Here is a 24,246-nt window from a genome sequence, read left to right as displayed (position 1 = left end):
TATTTTTTAAAGCTAAAAATGTGCTTTGAATACATTGAATTTTTTTACGACCTTAAAGTTTTTATAGATGAAATTTTAATTTTATGTTATTATACCAAAATAGACTTTTCAATCTTATGCATGTAATTCACTTCACTGTATTGAAAGTGATGGGTAGAGTTATATGGTAACTACAGTACGGAACTTAGGACATTTAAAAATATATCTTCTTTAAAACTTTTCTTAAAGGTTTATCATATGTTGTATATGTGTTTTGTCTGAATGAATATATGTATACCACATGCACGTCTGGTGCCCACAGAGGTCAGATGTAGGCATCAGACCCCCTGGAACTAGAGTTATGGATGGTTACTGGTCGCCATGTGGGTGCTGGGAACTGATCTCAGACCTTTTGTAAGACAGAGCAGTGCTCTTAACCATGGGGGAGTCCCTCCAGCTCTGAAAACACATCTAACAGATTACCCAGTGCAGCAAACGCGTGTGAAGTTAATAGTTTATTAACTTCTAAATGGTACAGTGCTACCACCCTAAAGAACAGCATAAAGATGCATGTTAGCTTTCTAAATTCAGGAACTTTTGTAGACGAGAAGGAATTAGAAGTGAAAATATTCCATTTGGGAGCATATTGTTGGCCAGCAGCTGGGTCCTGATGGTTATTCTGCAAAGGTGGACGAGTTCACATGGATCTTTGTGTCTTGTTGGAGGGATGTAGTCCAACCAGTTTTGGATAATTGGACGTCGTCCCAAGCTCAGCTGTGTCTGGAGACAAGAAAAGTTTTCATTTACTCTTGGATTGATCCCAAGTATTTAGTACTTTTAAATTTTTATTTAGGTTCAGAAAAGATCCTGAATTTATATAACCCTTGTTGCATGAATTCTAGTTGGTCTTAATAATAAAACTTGGAGTCAGATATTAGGGGGTGAAAACTGAGAGATGAGAGAAACAGTGTGGCCAATCATTAGAGAGACCTTTTACCTTTGCCAGTGCTCAGACCAAATGGGCCATCCTGTCCTCAGACTGTCTCCTCAGACTTTGTCCTCTGAGTGTAGGGCGATTCTCAGACTGCAACTGTCTCCACCAAACCTCAGACTGCAAGGAGCTCCTCTCCACCTTATATTCCTCTCTCCACCCAGCCATATCACTCCTATCTCTACCTCCCTAGTGCTGAGATTAAAGGCATGGGATCCCAAGTGCTGGGATCACCTTTGTGTGAGCTCTCTTTCTTTTAGACAGATTCAATCTTGTGTAGCCCAAGGTGGTCTTGAGCTCACAGAGATTCCTCTGCCTCTGTCTTCCAACTCCTGGCGTTAAAGGTGTGAGCCACCACTGCCCGACCTCTAATGGTTTACCTCGGCACTCTGATCTTCAGAAAAGCTTTATTTGTTAAAACATAAATAAAATATCAGTACAACTGTAATCTTTATCAAAGCTTTTTTACCTTATAGGCATTTTATTACAATTTTGTTCCAACTTTGTTCTCCCAGCGATAAAAAACAGTATTGGGAAGGCACTAAGCAAAATTTAAACTATGCGCAGGAAGTTTCTCATTTCAGATGGAGCATTCTTCTACATTATCACCTCTTCTGAGGCGCTGACATCAGCACAGCCATGTGCAGAAGCCATCCAAAAGCTAAAGGTACCAGTTGTTCACCCGAGGCGCCTGTTCAGAAAGTCTGATTCTAGAAACAGGTGATGTAAACCATACATGCTCCCCAGCTGGACCCAACCCATGTAGATCACCAAGACCTCAGTGGAGACCTGCCTGCATGAAAGGAGGTCTTCTTAAAGTCTTAGGAAGCCATCTTCTCAAAGAGTCTACTCTGGGGCTTAAATCCCAAGGGAAGGCATTTCCCCAAGGACTCACATAACGCTGGAAGAAGAGAACCAGCCCCACAAAACTGCCCCCTGACTTCCAGCCATACCCCTACAGCGAATGCAATAGTTAAGAAACAACAGCAAACACCTTATTTGTCCCGGCCTCTTGAGACTTTCCTAGCTATATTATATATGTGCATATATTCATTATTTATTTAGTTATCAACTATTTAAAAAGTAGCAAATGTATATTCAACTGTAGTAGGTGCCTAGGATAATTACTAGGCATGCAAAGTAGACATTGTCTGTGCCTACAAGGGTGTGGCAGAGGGACATCCAAACATACTTAATATGTGTGCCACCTGAGAAGTGACAGAAGCAGGAAACCAGCGCTCAGACAGCGTGGACATGGTCCCACGGCCTCCCGCCCAGCACTACTCCACTGGAGTTGGTGAACTCTACTTGTTTGGAGCCTGCATATAAATTCTTTGCCTCCCAGGTGACTTTGGTCAATTTTTTCCTGGTACTTTTTGTAATAGTTTTACTTGCGAAATTTTAGACTGGTCTAAATTCAGGTGTTCTGTAATAACCATGCAGGGCAGTTACTACGAAACAAAGATGAAAAAAAAAAACATGAAGACATTAAAAACAACTTAGGTATGTTCTCTTTAAAAATGGGTGGCCAATTATAATAATCTGACCCATCTGTTTGCCTTACAGCTGGCCCACACATTAGTATTTCTTATAAAGGCATTCAAACGCCAGCAAAGTATATGCCTTTGAACCTATTTCTGAAGTTACACTTCTAAAGATGGGAGGAATGGTTGATTCCTTGTTAAGCTGGCTGGTTAAATTTGTGCGACTAGCTTCCCTTTATAAATATAAATTAACTTCTTGCTGTTAGTGGTCACGATACAATTTGCAGTTCATTTTGAAAAAAAATGAGCATTCCCAATTTATGGTTGATATATGGATGATTTTTTTTCTCTAACTTGGTTTAGTCCCAAAGCCTTATTAAGAAGAAGGTCTCCATATTTTGGAGAGATATTTTCAGTTGAATAAATATTTTATGCCTTTATATTTCTATGATGCTTAAAATTGCTTGGGCATCGTGAATGGAAAAACCTATTTCTTGATATGTGATTGTATTTGTGGGGAGAAGTGGAGCTGCCATTCTGAAATATTCTGGTGGGAGGAAGAGCTGTTAAAATTTTATCTTATTTTGTTCTTAGATAGAAATCTTAATACACAGTTTGTTATTGAAATGTAAAAATTTACATCTATTTAACACTGAAATAAACCATAAATTTAACTTTTGAAGTTCATGGTAAGAAAATCAACATTTGAAGGACTAATTTTAGCTCATTTGGATTTTGCCTCATTTTAAATTACTGAGCATATGAGCAGTGATTAATTCATCATTGGAAATAATGCATACATTAAGAACACTCCATTTTTGACTTCATAACTATGTCCTAACACATGTTGGGTTGCATTCCCTCCCCCAAGAGTGAAGCTCTGCTCACACCCCCAAGCGTGAAGCTCTGCTTACACCCCAAGGATGAAGCTCTGCTCACACCCCCCCAAGGGTGAAGCTCTGCTTACACCCCCCCCCCCAAGGCTGAAACTCTGCTTACACCCCCTGCCAAGGGTGAAGCTCTGCTTACCTCTATCTCCCGCACTGAGACTGTAGAAAGCACTCTGGAGCATAGCGTTAGACATGTCTTGGCATCTTCTTGAATGTCAATCAACTCATGGTCAACCATTATTCTCACTCTCGAAGGGTAGAGTAGTATTGTTAAAACAATGTTGATAGGGTTTTTCTCTCTCTCTAGGATCCCGTACTGCAGGAGGATTCTTAGGATATTTGACTGTCGCGTCTGAGCCACATAGAGTAGAGGCGTGATGCCGCTCAGCGGGCTGGGGCAGTACACGGGTGTGAAGGTTCTGCAAGCCAAAGGCAAAGCGTGCAGTGTTATGAGCTGTGTCAGCAGGCACGGAAAGGTAAGCTACTGTGTTAACAGCATCTACGACAGCAGTCCTCTCCCGTGAGCGCCTTGTAACTAACTTCTATCTGAATGTCTAAAGAATTTGACACTATAGACCACACTGAAGGGGGAAGCAAGCGCCCACCAAATGCTGAGACCTCCTTGCATGCAAGGCACTCTCTTTCAGTCACTTTCAGTCACAGCGGTTCTCTGTGTCTCCCACACTGGGTGGTAGGAACCTCACCAAGCTCTGGACATATAAAATGGAAATGAAAGAAAAACAGCTTTTGTAGTTCCTTTCTAAAGATTTAATTTTTTAAAGTTAAGTGGCTGTGTAAATGTGAGTTTATTCTGTGGGTGGGAGCCTGAGGTGTCCGGAGAGGGTCAAATTATCTGGAGCTGGAATGACAGGTGGTTGTGAGCTTTGGGTTCTTTGAAAGGGTAGGCAGTGTGCTTAACTGTTGAGCTTTCTCTCCAGTCCAGTTTACTTTATTAGTAGAAATATTGATCAGCTTGATATCTTTGCTTCTGTTCTTGGTCATATATTGGCCATGGGGTTGGATTGAGAGTGGAGATTAGATGAGAAGCCAGTGTAAGCACCCAGTCCTGTTTGTCCATTTAATAAAATAGGACACGTGTGTTATGAGACCTCTCCGAGTACCTCAGGAGAGAGTTTTATTTTCCTCCTTTACGAGTAATATTTCGGACTAGAAAGGTAATTCATCCAGTGGAGTGCCTTCTGTACAAGTATGCAGACTAAAATTAACCCTTAACACGGATGTTCTGGTGGCGTGTGCTTGTAGTCTTAGTGATGGAGAGAGACAGGAGCCCCTGGCCAGCTAGCTAGCCTGCTTGATGAGCTCCAGGTTCAGTGAAAGACACTGTCTGCAAGAAGTGGACATTCAAGTTTGCCCTCTGTCTACACACACATTTTTGCTTTTGTTTTAGAACTTCTAGATAACCAGGGCTGCCTTGCAGGACTGGGTTTTTGAAAGAGGCTGCAGCCAGAGTAATGACCCAGCACTCAGAGCAATCCTGTTCTCCAGGAGGCCGGGGTTTGTTTCCCAGTGCCCAGATGGCAGCTCACAGCTGTCTGTGACATCAGCTCCAGGGATCTGGTGACCTCTGCTGCCTCCAGGAGCACCAGGCTCGCATGTGGTGTACAGAAATACATGCAAGGAAAACACCCATGCACATACATAGAAGACATTGAAGTCTGTGTCTTGGAGTATCACATGGGGGTTAGATTACAATACTTCCATTCTCCATGACAGAAATGAAATGGTATATAGCATTTGAAATTGTTTCATTTAGTGCACTTTTATATTCCCCACTGAATTAGTTACCATAAATGTAGAGAGAACACGGTAGTGTCTCTGACCACAGGAAACTTGATATTAACAAATAATTTTGCCAAGTAACATGACTTTTGAGATTAAGCAAAGAGGAATTTTGTTAATAAACCTTGCCTCTCAAATTCTCTTGAAAAGTCTAGTCAAACAGTGATGCAGTCTGCAGACTGAGACAGAACTTTGGGGGTGCTTGTGGTGATTAGAGGGTATCCTCCACAGTCTCACGTAGCTGAGCATTTGGTCTCCAGTTGGAGGAAGAATGTCATGGAGGCAGGCTTCGAGAGTGTGAAGCCTCACCCCGTTTCAGTTGCTCTCTGTGCTCATGCTTGTCACTTAGAATGTGACTCTTAGCTTGTGCTCCGGCTGCCATGCCTCCCTCCCACGGTAGACTCTTACGCCCCTGGGACTACAAGCGCAAATACACTCTTCTGGATTTGCCTTGGTTGTGGCTTGGTCACAGCATCGGGAGAGGACGAATAGAGACGAGTGAGATGGCTCAGGGGGTGAAGGCACCAAGCCTCGAGACGCAAGCATGGTCCCTGGAACCATTGTGTAGAAGGAGAGAACTTTCACAAGTTGTCTTCTGGTCTCCATACCTGTGCAGTGACACACATGTACCTCCTACCCCCTCCACACACACATACAAAATAAAGCTTTTAAAAATTTCAAGTATTGGGCAAGATGGAGCCAGCATGCTCCAAGAGGCTGAAGGAAACAATCATAAGCCTCTCAACTCTGCATCTCAGCCCTAAGCAGAAGTGTGATTTGGGGCAGCAGTCTCATGGCTTGCTTCCTCATGTGTGGGTACACTTAACAATGCATGCCCAAATTCTGCTGAAGAGTAGGTATAGAAATGAAAGATACAATTCCTGCTCACTGTCAAGGACAGTAAATATGATGCGGTATGGCCACTACTGTGGTAGAAGTTTGCTTAAGGTAGTAGTACCCTGAGGAGTGGCACTTAGCTCTCCCTGGGCGGGTCATGTCCTGTCAGATACCTAAGAATGAAGACTTGGAAGATTAGCAGGTGTTTTCCAGTGGAAAGCTTAGAGTGTTCTGGGTACCTACAATGGCCCTGGAGTATTGTCCCTAGACACTAAAGGATGCGAATACCCCTGGCAAAGTGAAGCCCTCTGTGCCTTGCCAGATCCCTAGTCTAAACAAAGCACAGTTGGGAAATCACGAGCCTAATTTAACTAAAGCTTTTTGGAGCTCTAAATGTCAGGGCTTTGCCAGTTAAAGGAGCAGTATGCTGTAGTTTTAGGCATATTCTGCTACTAGTGTGTGTGTGTGCACACCTCCTGATCCCCTACTGATATTCCTGAAATCAGTATTTTCCTGGACATCTTAACTTTTTCATGAGTACTTCCAATATATATCAAAGATTGAACTCCAGCATTCTTTTCGTGGATTATCTCATTACTTCCCTGATCCCAAGATCACTACTGTATCAAGGTTTTTCACCTTTGTCTTGTGTGTGTTCTCCTCTCCAAGTTCAATCCAGAGACATGTACAGCCCATCTTAGGGGTCTGTAGTAAGCTCTTTGTGAAGAGTTCCTTGGTCACCCTGAACCTCCTCATGAGGTCCTTTGAACCTTTAACCCTTGTGCTCTTAGCATTTTCTTATTTTTGAAAACTTGCTTAACATTTTTATATATTCACTTTTCTCTTTTAAAAGTGGTTGAGCAAGGTGAGCTCTGCAAACTTAGGCTTCAATGGGGGTGTTTTATAGCTCTCTCTCCTCCTCCTCTTCCTCCTCCTCCTCCTCCTCCTTCTTCTTCCCCCCCCCCCCTCTCTCTCTCTCTCTCTCTCTCTCTCTCGTAAATGAGATGACAGCTTTGCTGGACTTTGCTGGAGTCAGTTCTCTCTGCGCCATGTGGACTCCAGAGCTACCGCTGCCAGCTGAGATCTGGCTGGTCCAAGGGAAGAAATTGTGGTTTTGGCTCACTACTGTATCTGTGAGAGCTTAAAACAATACTGACTCTGTCGGAGTCAATCAAATACTTTTTATTGGAATTTGATTTCAATCCCAGTAAGATTTTTTTGTGCTTGATACTCATTTAAACCTTTTACAGGCAATGTAATGCTTTTTTCTTGCCAGTTGTTGTTGTTGTTGTTGTTAAGCATAGCTAGAGTCTTGGAGGCTCACTCATCAACCTTTGGGCGAACATAGCATAACAATGTATATATCAGATAGTGCTCAGTTAATGTCCGGCTGAAAGCTCAATACCCCAGCACAGTATCAAAGGGAAACTACCCACCTAGCTGTCTTTATTGTATCATCACTATTGAAGGGACAAAATGTGGGTACAAATTGGAAAACCAGGTCTTCAACTCAAAACACTTAAGATTTGCTTTCTTACACCATATTAACTTCATATAAATATCTAGTTTGAAGCTGAACATAAATCAGTTAAATTGTGACACAGTACTTGACATTATATCTTTCGATAATGCCAATTTGCTGATATTCCTGAAGTTAGATTTTTCTTTATCTTATGGGTTTCCAAACTCTACTGAAAAGGACTAACCAAAATATTCCTCTATGCATTCATTCATTTGGAATACAAAAAGTCAAATCCTGTTGAGTCACAGTTAAGGACAATAGCTTAAAACACACCAATGGCTTCAAAGAGTTAAGAAAACCCAGCAACTAATGACCCTGCGTTCTTTCAAGGGGGCATTTCAGTATCTCCCAATGGCACACAACAAGCCATGGAGGCTCTATTCAGTGCCAACCATGGACAAAGCTCTCAGCACACCAGGGGAAAATCTGGCCAAAAACTCCCCTGGCACTTTGTAGAAGGGCATCCACAAAACGGAAGTGACAACCTATGTGAAAGCATCTAGGGTTTCTCACAAGTTTTAGACTCTAGCTACTCAAGTCTGTAACGTCTGCTCTTTTCCACCCATTAGGGCTGAGGACCTCAGCGCTTCTCAAGACAGCAATGGCTCAGCCCTCAGCAATCACTCTCCCATCAGCTTCTCATCAGTAATAAACAGCTTTCCTACACCTTTGGGGAAATAACTTTCCATCAAGTCACAGGGCTGCCACAGGCCGCAGGCCGTGCCACTGAAGTCACCCTGCAGAGTCTTCGCTGAGAAGCCGGATGTGCACTTTCGGAGTTTCAGGTTCAGATCATGTTAGAAATCACATCTTCAGCAGAAAATCCTCCCTTTTCCTGACATATTCTTTAAGGGGGTCCCCTCATTATTGCCACTACAAGTCCCGAGCAGTAAATGTTGAGCTGGTTCTTCAGAGGAAGGGACATCATATTCTATATTGGCTCTAATAACGTTTTGTTTGTTTTTCAAAACAGGGTTTCTCTGTGTAGCCCTGGCTGTTCTGGAACTTGATTTGTAGACCCAGGCTGGCCTTGAACTCGAAGAGATCTGCCTGCCTCTGCCACCTGAGTGTGGGATTAAAGGCGTGCCCACCATGCCTGGCTCTAATATAACATTTCTTTTTCTGTTCTACATTTATGTATTATGTATGTGTGCACATTTTTGCATGTGTGTACACACCACATGGTACAACATGAAGCTTAGAAGACAAGCTGTGTGTCTCTGTTCTCTTCTTCCACCCCTGTGGGCTCTGGGGCTGGAACTCAGGTCATCAGGCTTGGCACCTAGGCAGCTAGGCAGCTAGTACCGTTTCGCCTGCTGACCCATCTCACCAGGCCCTAACACAACCTTTAAATTAGATATATTAATTTTGTAGAAACTCATCCAGAAAATACAAGAACATTAGCCTGATGTCAAAGCCATCTAAAGAATCATAAGAAAAGCAGAAAATAATAATTCTAATGTATATAGATAGGCACAAAGGCCCATATAAAATCTGAATTATTTGAACTTAGCAATATGCAGAAATACTTCACTGTCCAATGAGGTTTACTTTAGAAATACATGATCAGTTTATGACCTGAAAAATCAATCAAGGCACTTCATCTCATAAATGATTTTTAAAAGTGGTCATTTCAAAACTGTGATAAAATTCAAGATGGATGTGGCGGCACTCGCTGCATTCTCAGGATGTGGTCTTGCCAGTTCTTAAGAAGGTATTTGACTTGACCTTCTAAGTATTGGAATTCAGGAAACTCAGAGCAAAAAGCAAGTGGTCATTGTTAAGATTTAGAAGATTCAGATATATTAAAATTTATATCACCTCTAGGAGATATTGAGTGAATATTGATTGGAAATTGTTGAAAACATCACTAAAGCTCAAATAGATTTAAAATGAGATTTAAACATCTAATCTGTGTCCACATGATGTGTGATTAATTCTTGGGTGTAAAAAGTATGGAGCTGTAAACCAAAATCTGCTTACTGTGTCCTCAGAGTTATTATAACGGTGCTCACGTGGATGGAGGGGGCAAGCAAAGCAAGGACTGGTTTTAAATGGGAGGTTAATGCGCAGTCCTCCATGTCTGAGAGCTTGTCATACGTGCCTGTGTAACGAGGCACAATATTTCTGTACAGTTGCATAGTGGATGACTCTGGTTTGCAGATAGACATATCTCCAATTCTTCTACATTCTCCTTTGGCTGACAAATCGAATAGACCCTTTTTTCATAATACTGCAATCTCTGGTGTTTACAGAGTCTACTTTCTTGACACTTTGTTTTCCTGGTCAGACCAGCCTCAGGTTCCCCTGTAGCTTTGTAGTCTGTTCCCTCAGCCCTCCTGTCTTCCCACCGCCCTCAGTGTCTAGCAAGGTGTGCATGCCATGTTGGCCAATTTTGATTTGACCCTTATCTTGCAATTTCATCCATAACCATAGTTTCAACTACTCTTCATTTATTTCAACAAATACTGAACATACGCTAAATGAAAACCACTGTTTGAGGTACTTATATTGGTGAACGAAATAAAACTCTTACAGTCTTCCTTAATGTTATATCAGTTACTAACAATGCAGGGTCAACGCAGCACATAGAATAAGCCGTACAAATATACTGGGAGATGCATGACTGATGGACAGGGCGTGCCTGAAAGGTGACATCTGGGTGAAGACTAGGAGACACATTTACTTAGCTGTGCCTGGAATGGTGACAGAAGGGTAAGACAGTCAGTGTGGACCAAAGGGTGAAACTGAGGGCAGAGGAGATGGAGGCCACTTTGTGCAAGGGTCATATGTGTGCGAGAAAGTCTTTTGGCTCCGCATGGACCGGATATGCACAAGAGGCTTGGGCTGTAAGAGCAGCATGGCTGTCTGTGGCACAACAAAAGAAAGAAGCCACTTAGCTTGGGACAGGGTGACAGCAGTGCAGACAGCCATATTTTCCCACCACTTGCAGGCAGAAAGAACCAACAGATATAAGAAATTAGATGTAGAAATAAAGACATCAAAGATGGATTTATGTATCTAGCTACTTGTTGCACGTCTCCACCTGAATGCCCCCTGGACAGCTCAAACTTTTCTGTCCAGACTGATTTCGTAGGTGTCTTGTCATACTTGATAGGTTTGCAGTTGGGCCCATTCTTATGACAAAGGGTATTTCTAGAGCTTTATGGTATAAGTGGTTAGTAAATACATGAGATGTAACTAGAGATTGTCATGTTAAGTCAAATAAGCCATACCCCCAAAGTCAAATGTCATGGATTCTCTCTTAAGTGGACTCTAGACTCAAATATATATATGAACAGTAATAGGAAGAAGACAAAATATTACATGTTTTCACTCATAAAGAATTTAGATTTAACTTTGTATGTTCAGATATGTATGACAATGTGGCTTGAGCACAAAAGGGCACTGATAGGAAACATGGAAGGAGGAGGCCCAGGAGGTGGCTGGGGAGGGATGAGTGGGGCACAGCGACACCAATGATGAACGCGTCACAGTGAAGCCATTATTTTGTAACTAGTTTTCAAAAGGTATGTTAAGAGAGTCTATTGCTGCTGTCTTGGTAAGAGATGGCAGTGGCTCCATCTGGATTAGACATGTAGTAGGATCTGTTTTTATACACAGTTGGAAGGACTCGTTGCTGTGGTGGCAAAGGAAGAAAAGAATCAAGACTTAATAATTGATTCCAAATGTCTGCCTTGAGCCATAGGGTCAGGTGCTACTGAGGTGAGAACCAAATTGGCTTGGAGATGGGTGTGCTGACTGGTAGTCTCTTCTGCCCCATGTGGCCCTCTCAGGTAGACAGAGAGGAAGGAGAGGTCAGGACTGGCAATAAAAACTTGGAAGTCACTGACATGCACATGATATTTCAAGTCATGGGACCATGTAAATATTTGAGGGAAAGTATACAGCCCACCAGCCATGGGCAAAAGATGATTCATATCAGAAGACATGTAACGGATGCTAGCCACCCAGAGTGATGATCTGGCAGCCTGGGGTGCTAACAAGGTTGCCACACAGAGCAAGACACCACGAGATTGTCAGGCTCCTTCAAAATCTAAAACTCCAGTTCTGTGCTAAGTATAATGGCCTGTAGTGACTTTAATCCTGTCACTACGTCCATATCCAAATTCTCAATTTAAAAACTGTCCCATACATAGTGGAGAATGAGCAAGAAAGTTCAGCTGGATCATACTTGCTCAGTGAGGCCGTGGGCATGACAGGCCTTGAGTTCCAACCCAGAGAGCGTGAATAATCCTGTCAATCATAATTCACTTTCATTTTCCATTAAAATTTCCCCTTTCCCTGCCCATATTTAACTCTTCCTTTCCTCCTCTATTTTATTACACTTTTCAAGGATACCCTGGGCTTTAAACCTGGTTATTAGAAGCTGTAACCACGTAAAACAACACACAAAATGACAAGAAGTCCTAGTGGGGGCTTTGTTTACAGTTTCCAGCTCCTGGCTACCCTTTCATGGGTTGGGATGACCATTCAGGAGCACACTCTTGTGGGCTCTTGGGCAAAGGGATATAACAGGGACCATGGCTACTCCAGGCAGAACCCACTACCATGTCTCCAGTCCGCCTGTCGCCGTGCCCCCAGAAGGTGATGGGTACGTGTTTTGTTGAATGAAATGCACAACTGTTCTAATCAGGCTAACACCTGAAACCAGGGAACTAACTGACTTAGGATCAAACTCTCGAGCCACAAGAAAGTCACCTGGGGCTTTTGCGTGTCAGAGAGATTGATAGGTTTGGACAGTAAAAACTTGGCCTGTAATGAGAACATTCTCATTGAGCTCAGTTGTAGAAGATTTTAAATCATTTTTTTTTTAAAAACTATCTGACACAGATAGGGAGCTCTTGTGTTGACTGTTGACCATGAGGTGATGGATATATTCTGAGCTGTACTTGGGGGAGTGAACTATATTACACACACTACAAGTGTACCATCTCAATAGCACTGAAGGAAGCGACCACCGTAAGTTGTAAGACAAGGTCTGTTTCTTTTTATGGGATTTTTCATGTATTTTCTAACATCTTCCTTGAGCACCACTATGACTTGATAGTATGTAATACAGGTAAAACTCTAAAATTCACAGTCCACAATGAAGCCAGGGATACATCCCCACCATGTGAACGGATCGAAGAAAACCGTATTGTTCTCCCCATAGACCCACTTCTCTCTCTACACAAAGCATAAGAGGATTACCTCCATATCAGCGCCAGGCTGCAGCTTCTGTCCTGGACATAGTCCTTTGTCTTCTTGAGAAGGAGTTCCACAAAGTCAGGATTACCTTTTCTGGCGAAAACCCAGTACAGAATGGTATTCACACATATTTCAGTAAATTCGAGGTTGAAATTGAATTCAAAACGGTGTCCTGACTTCTCCACAAATGCAATATAGTCGGTGAGGAGTATGTCAAAGCCATCCAAGTCAACATACCTCAGAATTTTTGCCAGTGTTCTGTAAATCCTGGGTTCATAGCAATGGTATCCCCACTGACCCAGAAACTGCAAAGAGGGCCTCTTAACTATCTTGTCAATGAGGTTGCAGAATATATTGCCTCTTGGAAAAGAAGCCTTTCGGCATAACTTAGAAGAGTTATTCATCGCTTCTTGGGGGTAGGTAGGAAACCACGGGCAGTCATACTGCGATCCTTCAGCTACATATTTTGATAGTGGTAGGCTCTACCGCCACACACACACACACCCTTCAGCCTGAGGAAGGACAGCCCTGGGTGACATCACAATACCTGCAGAGCTGTCATCAGCACGGGTCAGAAAACTGAGGCACTTTGTGTAGCTGGTGACATTTGAGAGACCCACGGAAGTGGCTGCCGATGCCCTGGGTGGAGAGTGGAAGGGTTACGTGGTCCGAATCAGTGGCGGCAATGACAAACAAGGTTTTCCCATGAAACAAGGTGTCCTGACCCATGGCAGAGTGTGCCTGCTGTTGAGTAAGGGGCATTCTTGTTATAGACCAAGGAGAACCGGAGAGAGGAAGCGCAAATCTGTCCGAGGATGCATTGTGGATGCCAATCTGAGTGTTCTCAACTCGGTTATTGTAAAAAAAGGAGAGAAGGATATTCCTGGACTGACAGATACTACTGTGCCTCGTCGGTTGGGACCTAAAAGAGCTAGCAGAATCCGAAAGCTTTTTAATCTTTCTAAAGAAGATGATGTCCGCCAGTACGTTGTCAGAAAGCCTTTAAACAAAAAAGGTAAGAAGCCCAGGACCAAGGCACCCAAGATTCAGCGTCTTGTGACTCCACATGTCCTGCAACACAAACGCCGGTGTATTGCTCTGAAGAAGCAACGAACAAAGAAAAACAAGGAGGAGGCTGCAGAATATGCTAAACTTTTGGCCAAGAGAATGAAGGAAGCCAAAGAAAAGCGCCAGGAACAGATTGCCAAGAGGCGAAGACTGTCCTCACTGAGAGCTTCTACTTCTAAGTCTGAGTCCAGTCAAAAATAAGTCTGTAAGGGTAACAAATAAATGATCAGACCTTGAAAAAAAAAAGAACTAGTAAGAAATAAGCATAAGGCCCAGTCTTCAAAACTAATATTAAGTCTCCATGTCATGATGTGGGAGCTGGTTGGTGGCCTAAAAGAAAAAGCCTAGTATACCAGTAGCTATTTCTTCTGAAGTCATCTCCCTTTTCCTGACACATGTTGGTCTTGGCACCATCTCCTGCTATCCTGGAGGAAGGTTTAGGTTCACTTGGTGCTGCAAGTAGCTACCCTGCCAATGTGTGGGAGGTCCTGTGTGCTGACCTCTGTTAAAGCTCTGGTTCCTTATTGAGTGTGACCTTAGGCCTACTTAATGAAGCATTTGCATTAATATATATATATTTAATTTACTGATTACATCAGGTGAATTTTTACCCAATGGCCCACTGATGTGATGTTGATGGCACTATTGCAGGATATTTGATCACACTGTAAACCCTGAGATTTCATTATGTACCCAAAGGATACTCAATCATATCACAAGGACATGTGCTCAACCATGTTCATAGCGGCATTGTTTGTCATAGCCAGAACCTGAAAACAACCTAAATGCTCCTCAACCAAAGAATGAAAAAAAAAAAGTGATACATTTACAAAACAGAATACTCTACAGAAGTAAAAAAAATAATGACATCTTGAAATTTGCATGCAAATGGATCTAGCTAAAACCATATTGAGTGAGGTAACACAGACCCAGAAAGAAAAATATAGTATGTACTCACTCATAAGTGCCTTCTAGACATAAAGCAAAGAAAAAAGCAACCTACACTCTACAACCCCAGACAACCTAGGCAACAAAGAGGACTTTAAGAGAGACATACATGGATCTGCATAGGAAGGAGAAAAGACAAGATCTCTTGTTTAAATAGGGACTTTGAGAGTCAAGGGAGAGGGTGGAACGGGGGGGGGGGGCAGAGAAAAAGGTATAGCTCGATAGAAATTATAAAAAACGGAAATGATTTTTTTCTGGATGTCTTTTCTTTTTAGCACACTTTATACTTTTAAACACAAAAGCTTTTATCTTGCCTCTTTTAGATAATTAACTAAAAATCATCATTGCCAACCACAATAATTAGATACTTTAAAGCTCCCATTCTTATCACATTAACCTGTTCTTATATAAGAAGTGTACAATATGGTATTAGTCACTGGAAAACGTCTTAGGTTTTTAATTCTCCGGGGGAAGCTCTTACATAAAGGTAAAATGAACGGACTGGTCCAGCTCCAGGAGCCATTTCTCCGGGGCTGACTTCTGTGACTTTTCCATTATAATTCAGTGTGAAGCTATCTTAAAGCAATCTTTAAATACAACTCAATGTGATGTGCCCGCCCCAGGCAAATGACATTTCAAATTGTGTTTCTTTTCACCCTCAAAGCAAGAAGGTCTGTTCCTTCTTGTAGTTAGAGTAATTTAAATGAAGTTAATTTACTGGGTCAGAATCTAAGCTGTGACTTCTCAGATTCTTTCATTTCCATTACAAATTAGGGGAGGGAGAGACGCCTCTGAATCAAAGACCCTGAAGGAAGGCCAGAGTAAAACATTAGTAATTTGAACTCTCTTGTTTTTTTGAATTGCTGGTCTGGTAGGCAAAGGAATTAATGTTTCTGGCTGGGCCAAATAATCTGCAAAGGAAATCAGTGAGTGTCCATGAGGGAGACGGCTAGATTGACCTTTCTATCAGTGCAGCACCCCAGAGAGCCAGTGCAGGAGCCCAGGCCACAGCCTGACAGCTTTCTGTGTGCCACACAGGGATAGAAAAGTGGGGCCAGCGAGAGCTGGGCACTGCCTGCCCCATTCCTTCAGAGCCAGTTTCCCTGCTTTCCAATGAACTCTGCCTGTCTGTGTCTCTCCTGAATTTAGAGATTGCAGTGAAGCCAGAGCAGCATCTCAAAGACATGAGCTCTCATTCTTTATTTTTAAACTGATACACAAGAACTTGTAAGATGCTATGTGGCATTTCAAGAAATGTATGCATTGTATAAGTTTAAATCAGATTAGGTATCTGAAGGACTCTAGCAGGCCTGAGCATGGCAAATGTGGTCTTACCCCTCCTCCATCCCCTCTGTCACTAGATTACATTATATTACATTCCTAAAGCTAACCACCAAGCTCTGCTTCCTCCTACTGAGGTTGACTACCAAGGTCCTGCTGTCAAAGTATTGAAGTCCAACAAACAAAAGCCACCTTTTGGACACCCTAATTAACACGCGCAATCAAACACATACCAACTCATCCTAACACAGGTTTGCCCTTTTCCCTTTATAAGCTTCCATTTGCCTATATCTTCTTCTGTCTCCTCTCTCTCCAGAGGCAGTGCTTTGTCTTTCTGGAGCAAACATTCCTTCCCTCTCTCTCCCTTGCTCTTTTCCCCTTCTCTATCATTGTCTGTCTCCTGTCTTCTCTCTCTCCAGAGGCAGTGCTTTGTCTTTCTGGAGCAAACATTCCTTCCCTCTCTCTCCCTTGCTCCTTTCCCCTTCTCTATCATTGTCTGTCTCCTGTCTTCTCTCTCTCCAGAGGCAGTGCTTTGTCTTTCTGGGTCAAACATTCCTTCCCTCTCCCTTGTTCCTTTCCTCTTCTCTATCATTGTCTGTCTCCTGTTTTTGTCTCTTATTCCCTGCACTTTGTTCCTCTGGGGCAAATAAAATCTCCTTTGTGCTGGGAACATGGTCTTGATCTGCCCTGTGCTGCTCTGGTCCTTTTGGTATCTCTCTTGGAGTATTTATCTTTTTGTTGTTCCCAAGGTATCTTACATACATTGAAACTTCAGGTCCAAATCTCTGGTATGTATTTGAACATCACATTCCCAGCATAATACTGAATTCAGAGTTTTAAAAAAGTAAATGTATCTTAATTCTTCTATTGATGACTTGGCAGCTGGGGTGGTTTGACTAGAAATGGTCCCCATAGACTCGTGTTTAAATGCTTGGCCATAGGCATTATTAGAAGGTGTGGTCTTGTTGGAATAGGGGTGGCCTTGTTGGAGTCGTATCGACTGTGGAGGTGGATTTTGAGGTCTTATATGCTCAAGCCATGTCCAGTGTGGTACACAGCCTCCTTCTGTTGCTTGCAAGTGAAGATGTAGAACTCTCAGCTCCTTTCCCAGTGACATGTTTGCCTGCGTGTTGCCATGCTTCTCACCATGATGATAATGGACTAAACCTTTGAGACTATAAACCAGGCCTGATTAAATGTTACCATGGTCATGATGTCTCCTCACAGCAATAGAAAACCTAACTAAGACAGTAGCTAATGGGTTTGGGTTGGAATACATCACCTCTTTGAGTAGCACAGTATTTCACATTCAGATATTTCTGTGTGTCAGAGTGCTTAGCCATCTTGGAAGGCTTTTCGGACATCCATAACTAATGCTCTTCCTTTTACCACTCTGTAGACTTCTTTTCACCTTGAACTAATTTCATATCTTTCACATAACCTCCCCAAATCCATGTCTCCAGCCCACATTTCTCTCAATAAACGTCCACTACCCATGGCTCCTCCCTTCTCCTCACCACCATAAAGGGTGTTCCTATACAGTATGCTCCTTAATGGTTTCCAAATCAGTACTCTCTACTCCAGCGTCCTGTGGACGGATCTGAATAAGGTCCCTATCTCTTCTTTCTGGATTCTTCAGTTACACCTTTCCAGATGCATTTTTTTCTTTTGCATTTAAGGATATAAAACCAGATTAATTTAGCTCTAAAATCATCATTAATTTTCTGTTTATTCAGTAGCACATAAACAGAGTCACCCAAAGTGTTTCACAGTGACATCTGAGCTAGGTGGATGAAGAGAAGTCAGGAAAGCACCAAACTATACAAAGATGATGCTGTTTCCTCTACTGGGGGCTTAGATGAAGCAGAAGTAAAGATCCAGGAGAACTTCCAAGGTAGTGAACCAGGGTAAGACTTGAAAGTGGGATGGGGTATTGCAGAAAGAAAGGGGACCAGCACAGGGGAACAGAGGTGTGGGGGAGGGGTAGAGTATGAAGACCAACAACCACAATGTATGTCTGAAAACGTCACAGTGGAAGCCATTTCTCTGTGTAAAGTTCACTCCCCAGAACCGGTTAAGTTCTTCTGAAGACAAGGCACATGGAACAAGCTAGAGTAAAGATGGATGCAATGACAGAACACATGTCATTTAAAGTTGGCTCTTTATGAGCTGTGCGTGTTGGTGCTGGTATGGAGTGCAGAGGTTTGAGCAGATAAGAGTGTGAATAAAGCCCCAAGGTCTTTATCAGTGTTGGGGAGGGAGTTTAGGAGGACCAGTTATGACAGCAATGAGGAGGGATAGACAACATTGTAGTAGCATAGCTTAAGATTTAGATAACTGAGTTGTCTACCTATAGACATATACATATTTAAAATAATTGATTTAGCAGTATATTTTATATAAAATCGTATTTATTAAACCTCATTTTAGTTATCCATCTTGTTTACATGTCAAATTATAACATAAAACACAGAGATAAATTATCTCTGACATGAATTCTTAGAGAAAATAAGACTGATTTTAAAAATAAAAGTTAAGCCAACCTATTAGAAATACTGCAAAATATCTTAGATCTTCAGAGAATAATTTACTTGATTTGACTGTTTCTTGATCTCTGGATCAATACATATTTTAATGGTTTTAACTAAGGAATGCAGTTGGCATATTAAAAAATAAGTCTTAGTAGAAGCACATGTCAATTATATATACATATATATATATGCGGCTGGCATTCCCTAGGGTTTTGGTGAACCCAAGTGACCTGAGCACCGAGGGCTTGTTTAAAGGCACGGCTTTCCCGGGGCTCCAACAGCCTGTGCTCCCTACACACACTAGTCTTGCTCCAATTCCATGCTTCCTCAGTCTTCAAACTACTAAATTTTTCAAGTAATCAGTCCTGTTCCAAGGCTTGCTTTGAGAAGCTGAGCTTGTCCCAGGGTAATTGATATAGTAGGAGGCAAGTTGAGCAACAGGATTGTGAATTTCAGCTTTACTCCTGTGTGATTTCTTCCATATGTACCCCAGTCCTGCCGTCTAGACTCCTTCCTGACACAACCACATTCCTGGTCAGCTGTGACTAACATTCACTCATCTCCTCCCTACGGGCCACCCTCCTCCCCACCAAGTCTCTCTCATGGCATCCTGAATCAGGTCCAGGTGATCTTCACGTCTTGGGAGGCTCCTTGGGTATATTCTGCTCCCTATCCATAAAGATCCATGAATTGTATTCATCTCCCCTCTCATACACAACACATACTGGCAGGGCAAACGTAGGAGACTTCCACAGAGACCAGAGTTCTGAAACTCAGCCAGACACATGTTGCCTTGCTGAGGATGCAGACTGACTTCCTGAAGCTGTCCTCTACAGTTCTTGGCTCTGTCCCTGGATCCATGGTCCCACTCTTCATGCTGTCTGTTTGTAATTGAGGGAACCCAGAAGGTACCTGACTTTAGTGCATGTACACCACACACACACACACACACACACACACACTACACAGTTGGTTCAATGCTCAATACAAGTTTTTTTTAAAATGTTTTTATCTTGATTGTTGTATTTGAATTTTCCTTTTAATTTCTTGAGTAAACTCTTGAGTATTTTAGGAAGCCAACTTCAGGTCTATGTTCTGAATCTTAATATCACAAAGACCATCTTTCTGTCTGTACACAGTCACCTCACTGGATCTTGCATAATCTCCATCTTGTAGTTTCGTCAAGGCTGAATCATCTTCTCATCTTCTTCTCCCCCTCCCCTCCTTCTCTTCTCTCTCTCTCTCTCTCTCTCTCTCTCTCTCTTTCTCTCTCTCCCTCCTTTCCCCTTTCCCTCACTCTCTCTCTTCCTTCTCTTCTTTAGAATTCTGGAAATATGAACCCAGTAAGCATTGGTGGCTGGCATTTAATGTTTTGTCTCTTCAGGCTTCTGCACAGGTCTGGACCCTGCTGTGATGACATCATATCCGGAATGGGTCTACCTCTCCCTCCTGTGCATGGTCTTCCTCTTAAAAATATCCTGCACCCTCCCTCTTGATTTTACCTCATAGTCACCCTTGGTTTTGTTTATCGTCTTTGGGACTTGGCCCACACTACTGAAATCATTCTTCATGTGCTGTAGTAATATGATGCCCACCTTATAGCATATACTTCTGTAATTTCCAATAGTGTTTCTTTTGACTACAACTAATAGTTTTCAACAGAGTTATATTGATTCGAAATTGTCTTCTGTTTGGGGCACAAAGGTCACTGTGCCCACTGAGCCCTAGGGAAGCACAAATGTTAAACATGCAGGGACCTCTCCTCAATGGAGGAGCCAGAAATCCTGTTTTCCAGTCCAGACGGCTGGCAGTATTGTATATTGTATATATTGTTTGTAGTATATTGTTAATGACCCGGTGACCTTTCTCTGTCTGTGGCAGCAGACCTCACCCACTTTTCGCTATAGAGGTAGACCTCACCCGAGTCCCCAGAAGGTGTTGTAATATAAGTGGCAGGGCTGTGTCCCCAGCACCCAGCCGCCCACATGGTGAGCTTATGTACCAAAATAATTACACGGAAACTGTATTCTTTTAAACACTGCCTGGCCCATTAGTTCCGGCCTCTTATTGGCTAGCTCCTACATATTGATCTAACCCATTTTTAATATTTTGTGTAGTACCATGAGCTGGCTTACCAGGGAGATCTTAACCTGCGTCTGTCTGGAGTGGGAGAATCATGGCGACTCCTTGACTCGGCTTCTTTCTCCCAGCATTCTGTTCTGTTTACTCCGCCTATCTTAATTTTGCCCTATCAGAGGCCAAGCAGTTTCTTTATTAATTAACCAATAAAAGCAACAGATAGAAAGATGACCCACCTCCATCAAGAAGGTTTATACAGACCCTCCCTCCCTAGACCTTTACCTTTAGCTACAGAACCCGCCTCCACAGTCACATACACTTTGTAAAGCAGTTTCTAATTAGCCACAAGTTCAACTGTATTGTGCGTCTGGAATCAGAATGATTGTTGCCTGGAAACTTTGTCCCGAATTGTACTGTGTTTTAAATATGCTGGCAATGAACAGCCCGGTAACAGACTCTGAGAGTCTGATCCAAGTTGACAAAGTCAATCTGAGCTGAGTTTTAATTCTCGTCTTTTCACAGTTATGCTTCCCTGCCTGGACAAGGTCCCCCTCAGTCATCACGAGAGGAGTTGAAGTAAGGTTGAAACATGGGATGAATTTACCATAGTGACCATCTTTTGATGTGTGTGGCTTGACTTTTAGGTGGGGTGACCACATGGTGATGCACAGCTTTGCAAGTCAGCAAGCCTCTCTGCAGAGTTAACTGTCACACGGCGGGTTGTCCAAGAGTTACCCTTCTAAACCTCAGATTAGGTGTGATTGTTAGGTGGCCTCTATTTCTGGAACTGGGCAGTTTGTTCCAGATGGAGCTTTTACGGCCAGAGTATTCGGGGAGATATTGCTGTCCCTAGGGACCAGGCAGTGACAAACGGATTGACTTTCCCATGCACTTAACTAAGCTTGTAGTGTGACGGACTCTGGGCTTGGGGTCACAGCTCTGGGTATAAGGATGGGCTCTGCCACTTAGCCGAAGGGTGACCTTGAGCAAATCCTTTTAGTCTAACCTTACCCTATTTGAAGGGTCCGGACCTGGGTAATGGTGCAGTACGAGAACCTCATAATCTTGCCACTCGGGATATGAAGCTGTGCTTGCCTGGAGGGAAAGGCCATCGAGGGCTTCAAACCACAGGCCTGTCCCCATTACTAGTTCATATAGCTGTTGTAAGATGTACCCAGATACAGTGAACACTGTCTCCTGACTTCTAAAACACTACTGAAATTAAGCGTCCCCTTTGAGGCCAGCCTGAGCTTTAGACTGAGTTTTAGGCCAATCAGAGCTACAGAGTGAGACCTTGTTTCAGTGAAACCTAACCTTTTTCAAGGGCTGAAGAATGGCTCAGAAGGTAAAGACCCTTGCCACATAAGCCTGTTGACTTGAGTTTGACCCCTAAGAATGCCACCACTCCCTGTGGAAAGAGAGTACTGATGCTAAGTCCTCTGGATGTCATGTGCGTTACAGCACACCTGTGCTGCCCTACACGCCACATGCATAGACATACTAATCACATGCATAAACATGCTAACAATGAATGAAAATCAAAGAAACTCCAGGGCCTGGCTTCAAATAAGTAAGACCTTGTAAACTTTTCTAATTTCTAAGGAAATCAGTAGTCACTTTTTTTGTAAAAATTTTTACTTCAAAACTACAGGAAATTTTAAATAGAATATATTTAATTGCTTTTTTCCCCTTTTTGTTTGTAGACCAAAAAGAAAAGTTGGAAGCAAAGGAAAGACAACTTTTGTTATTTGTTCCTTTTCAGTCATCTGTTTAATAGGTTTTCAGTCTGACCTTCAGTCATTCTACATCAGGGCTTTGGGTTTCGGAAAGGTTTTGTAACAACTTGTTTTTTTTTTTTTTTTGTTTTTTTTTTTTTTGGTTTTTCGAGACAGGGTTTCTCTGTGGTTTTGGAGCCTGTCCTGGAACTAGCTCTTGTAGACCAGGCTGGTCTCGAACTCACAGAGATCCACCTGCCTCTGCCTCTCGAGTGCTGGGATTAAAGGCGTGCGCCACCACCGCCCGGCTACAACTTGTTTTTTTTTTTAATAGTGACTCAATCCCAGATTTCAGTGCTAGCTTTATTCACTACTAACCTCCCTATACTCACACTCTTTTCTCTCACTGTTGCTGCAATCATTTGGCCAGTTAAACACAGTACTTGTGTAGCTGCTATGTAAAGGTAATTGTCATGCAAAAGCTAAAGGTGTTGTCGCTTTGATGTGTTAACTCTATGGCCGCCCACTACCCAGCTCCCAAATAAATATATGGAGACTTATTCTTACTTACAAATGTGTATCCTTAGCTTGGCTTGTTTCTAGCCAGCTTTGCTAACTTAAATTATTCCGTTTCTCTTTAATGACATTTTACCTCTGGGCTTCTTACCTTTTTTTATGTTATTTCTGTTTCTTCCCATTTTATTCCGTGGTTGACTGTGTAACTGGGTGGCTAGCCCTAGCATCCTTCTCTCCTTCTCCTTTTCTTGATGCTTCCTCTTCTGTTGAGCCTAGATTTCTCCTATTCTCTGTCTCGTCCTTCCATCCCTCCTGCCTGGCTATTAACCATTTAACTCTTTATGAGACCAATCACGTGTTTTTTAGGCAGGCAAAGTCTTCAGCTTTACAAAGTTAAAGAGATGCAACATAAAATAATGGAACACATCTTTGCCCAGTTAAAATAATATTCCACAATAAAAGGCATGGTGCACACTGTGGTTTACTGGGCAACAAGTAGCACAATCACTACTTCTGGGAGCGTGTTAGATGAGTGTTATCCCAGGAAGCCTTCGTGCTGCTCTCGGGTAGACACAGAAAGGACTCTCATAATAAAACTGGATATGAGGAGGAAAGATGAAGAGTCCTGAGGGATGGGCTTATTCCCAGGAAGGGAAAGACTTCATTGTAAGATATGTGTTCTCACCGCCGGTGAGTTTTATTAAGGGAGTGTTTAGGAGGAGGCAGGGTCTATGACCTTCTGTGGAATAACCACCTCAACTTGAAGTAACTGCTGTACTCTTTCACTGTGTTCTATTGATAGAAGCCATTCACAAAGGAACGGACTAGACCCTAGAGTGCAAGGAATATGAAGGAATGTCAGTCGTGTTTTAAAATTCTCACTTTGCCCTCTCATGTAAAACTGGCATACCTGCCCCAACCTTCTTGTTCGCTACTACATCTCACTCTTTTTATGGAAGTATTAAAGGGAGAATTGTTATCAAATAATCTCTGCTGGAAGATTACAATGTAACAGAGCATGTGGAGGAGAGATCACAATGAAACAGAGCATGGGGGGCAGAGACTGCAATGTTAACAGAGCATGTAGAGGAGAGATTACAATGTAACAGAGTATGTGGAGTGGAGATTACAATGTAACAGAGCAAACTGAGGAGAGATTACAGTGTAACAAGGTACATGGAAGAGAGAGCATCTGGAGGAGAGGTTACAATGTAGCTAAGTGTCTCCAGGTGCCCACAGCACAACAAACTAATGACTTTGGAAATCCCCTTCCTTCCTAGCAGTCCAGCACACTGTCAAGCTGGTTTAATGCTGTGGTAACTGGTTTAAACTGTCAACTTCACACGAAACGGAATCACTTGGAAATGGGTTCTTAAAGGTATTGTCTAGCTCAG

The 24,246-nt window shown here is 42.6% G+C and overlaps 2 protein-coding genes across 2 annotated transcripts; one reads left to right on the top strand and one right to left on the bottom strand.

Annotated features, from left to right (window-relative positions):
• Positions 1-552: 552 nt before the first annotated feature.
• On the bottom strand, positions 553-13,118 carry Asb17 (ankyrin repeat and SOCS box containing 17). Its single transcript, XM_057792864.1, has 3 exons — positions 12,718-13,118; positions 3,484-3,763; positions 553-759 (listed from the first exon to the last, which is right to left on the bottom strand). The coding sequence occupies exons 1-3, from the start codon at positions 13,116-13,118 to the stop codon at positions 553-555; spliced, it is 888 nt and encodes a 295-aa protein (XP_057648847.1).
• A 193-nt stretch (positions 13,119-13,311) lies between these two features.
• LOC130889371 (40S ribosomal protein S6-like) lies at positions 13,312-14,013 on the top strand (the record flags this gene model as incomplete). The annotated part of the gene is made up of 1 exon (XM_057793010.1): positions 13,312-14,013. A coding segment is annotated over one exon (672 nt), but the record flags the coding sequence as incomplete, so codon positions are not given.
• Positions 14,014-24,246: the final 10,233 nt, after the last annotated feature.

The sequence above is a fragment of the Chionomys nivalis genome, chromosome 18 (genome assembly GCF_950005125.1).
Source record: "Chionomys nivalis chromosome 18, mChiNiv1.1, whole genome shotgun sequence".
Classification (NCBI taxonomy): domain Eukaryota; kingdom Metazoa; phylum Chordata; class Mammalia; order Rodentia; family Cricetidae; genus Chionomys; species Chionomys nivalis.
The sequence above is the reverse complement of the archived record's forward strand: the minus strand, read 5'-3'. Positions and strand labels throughout refer to the sequence as shown.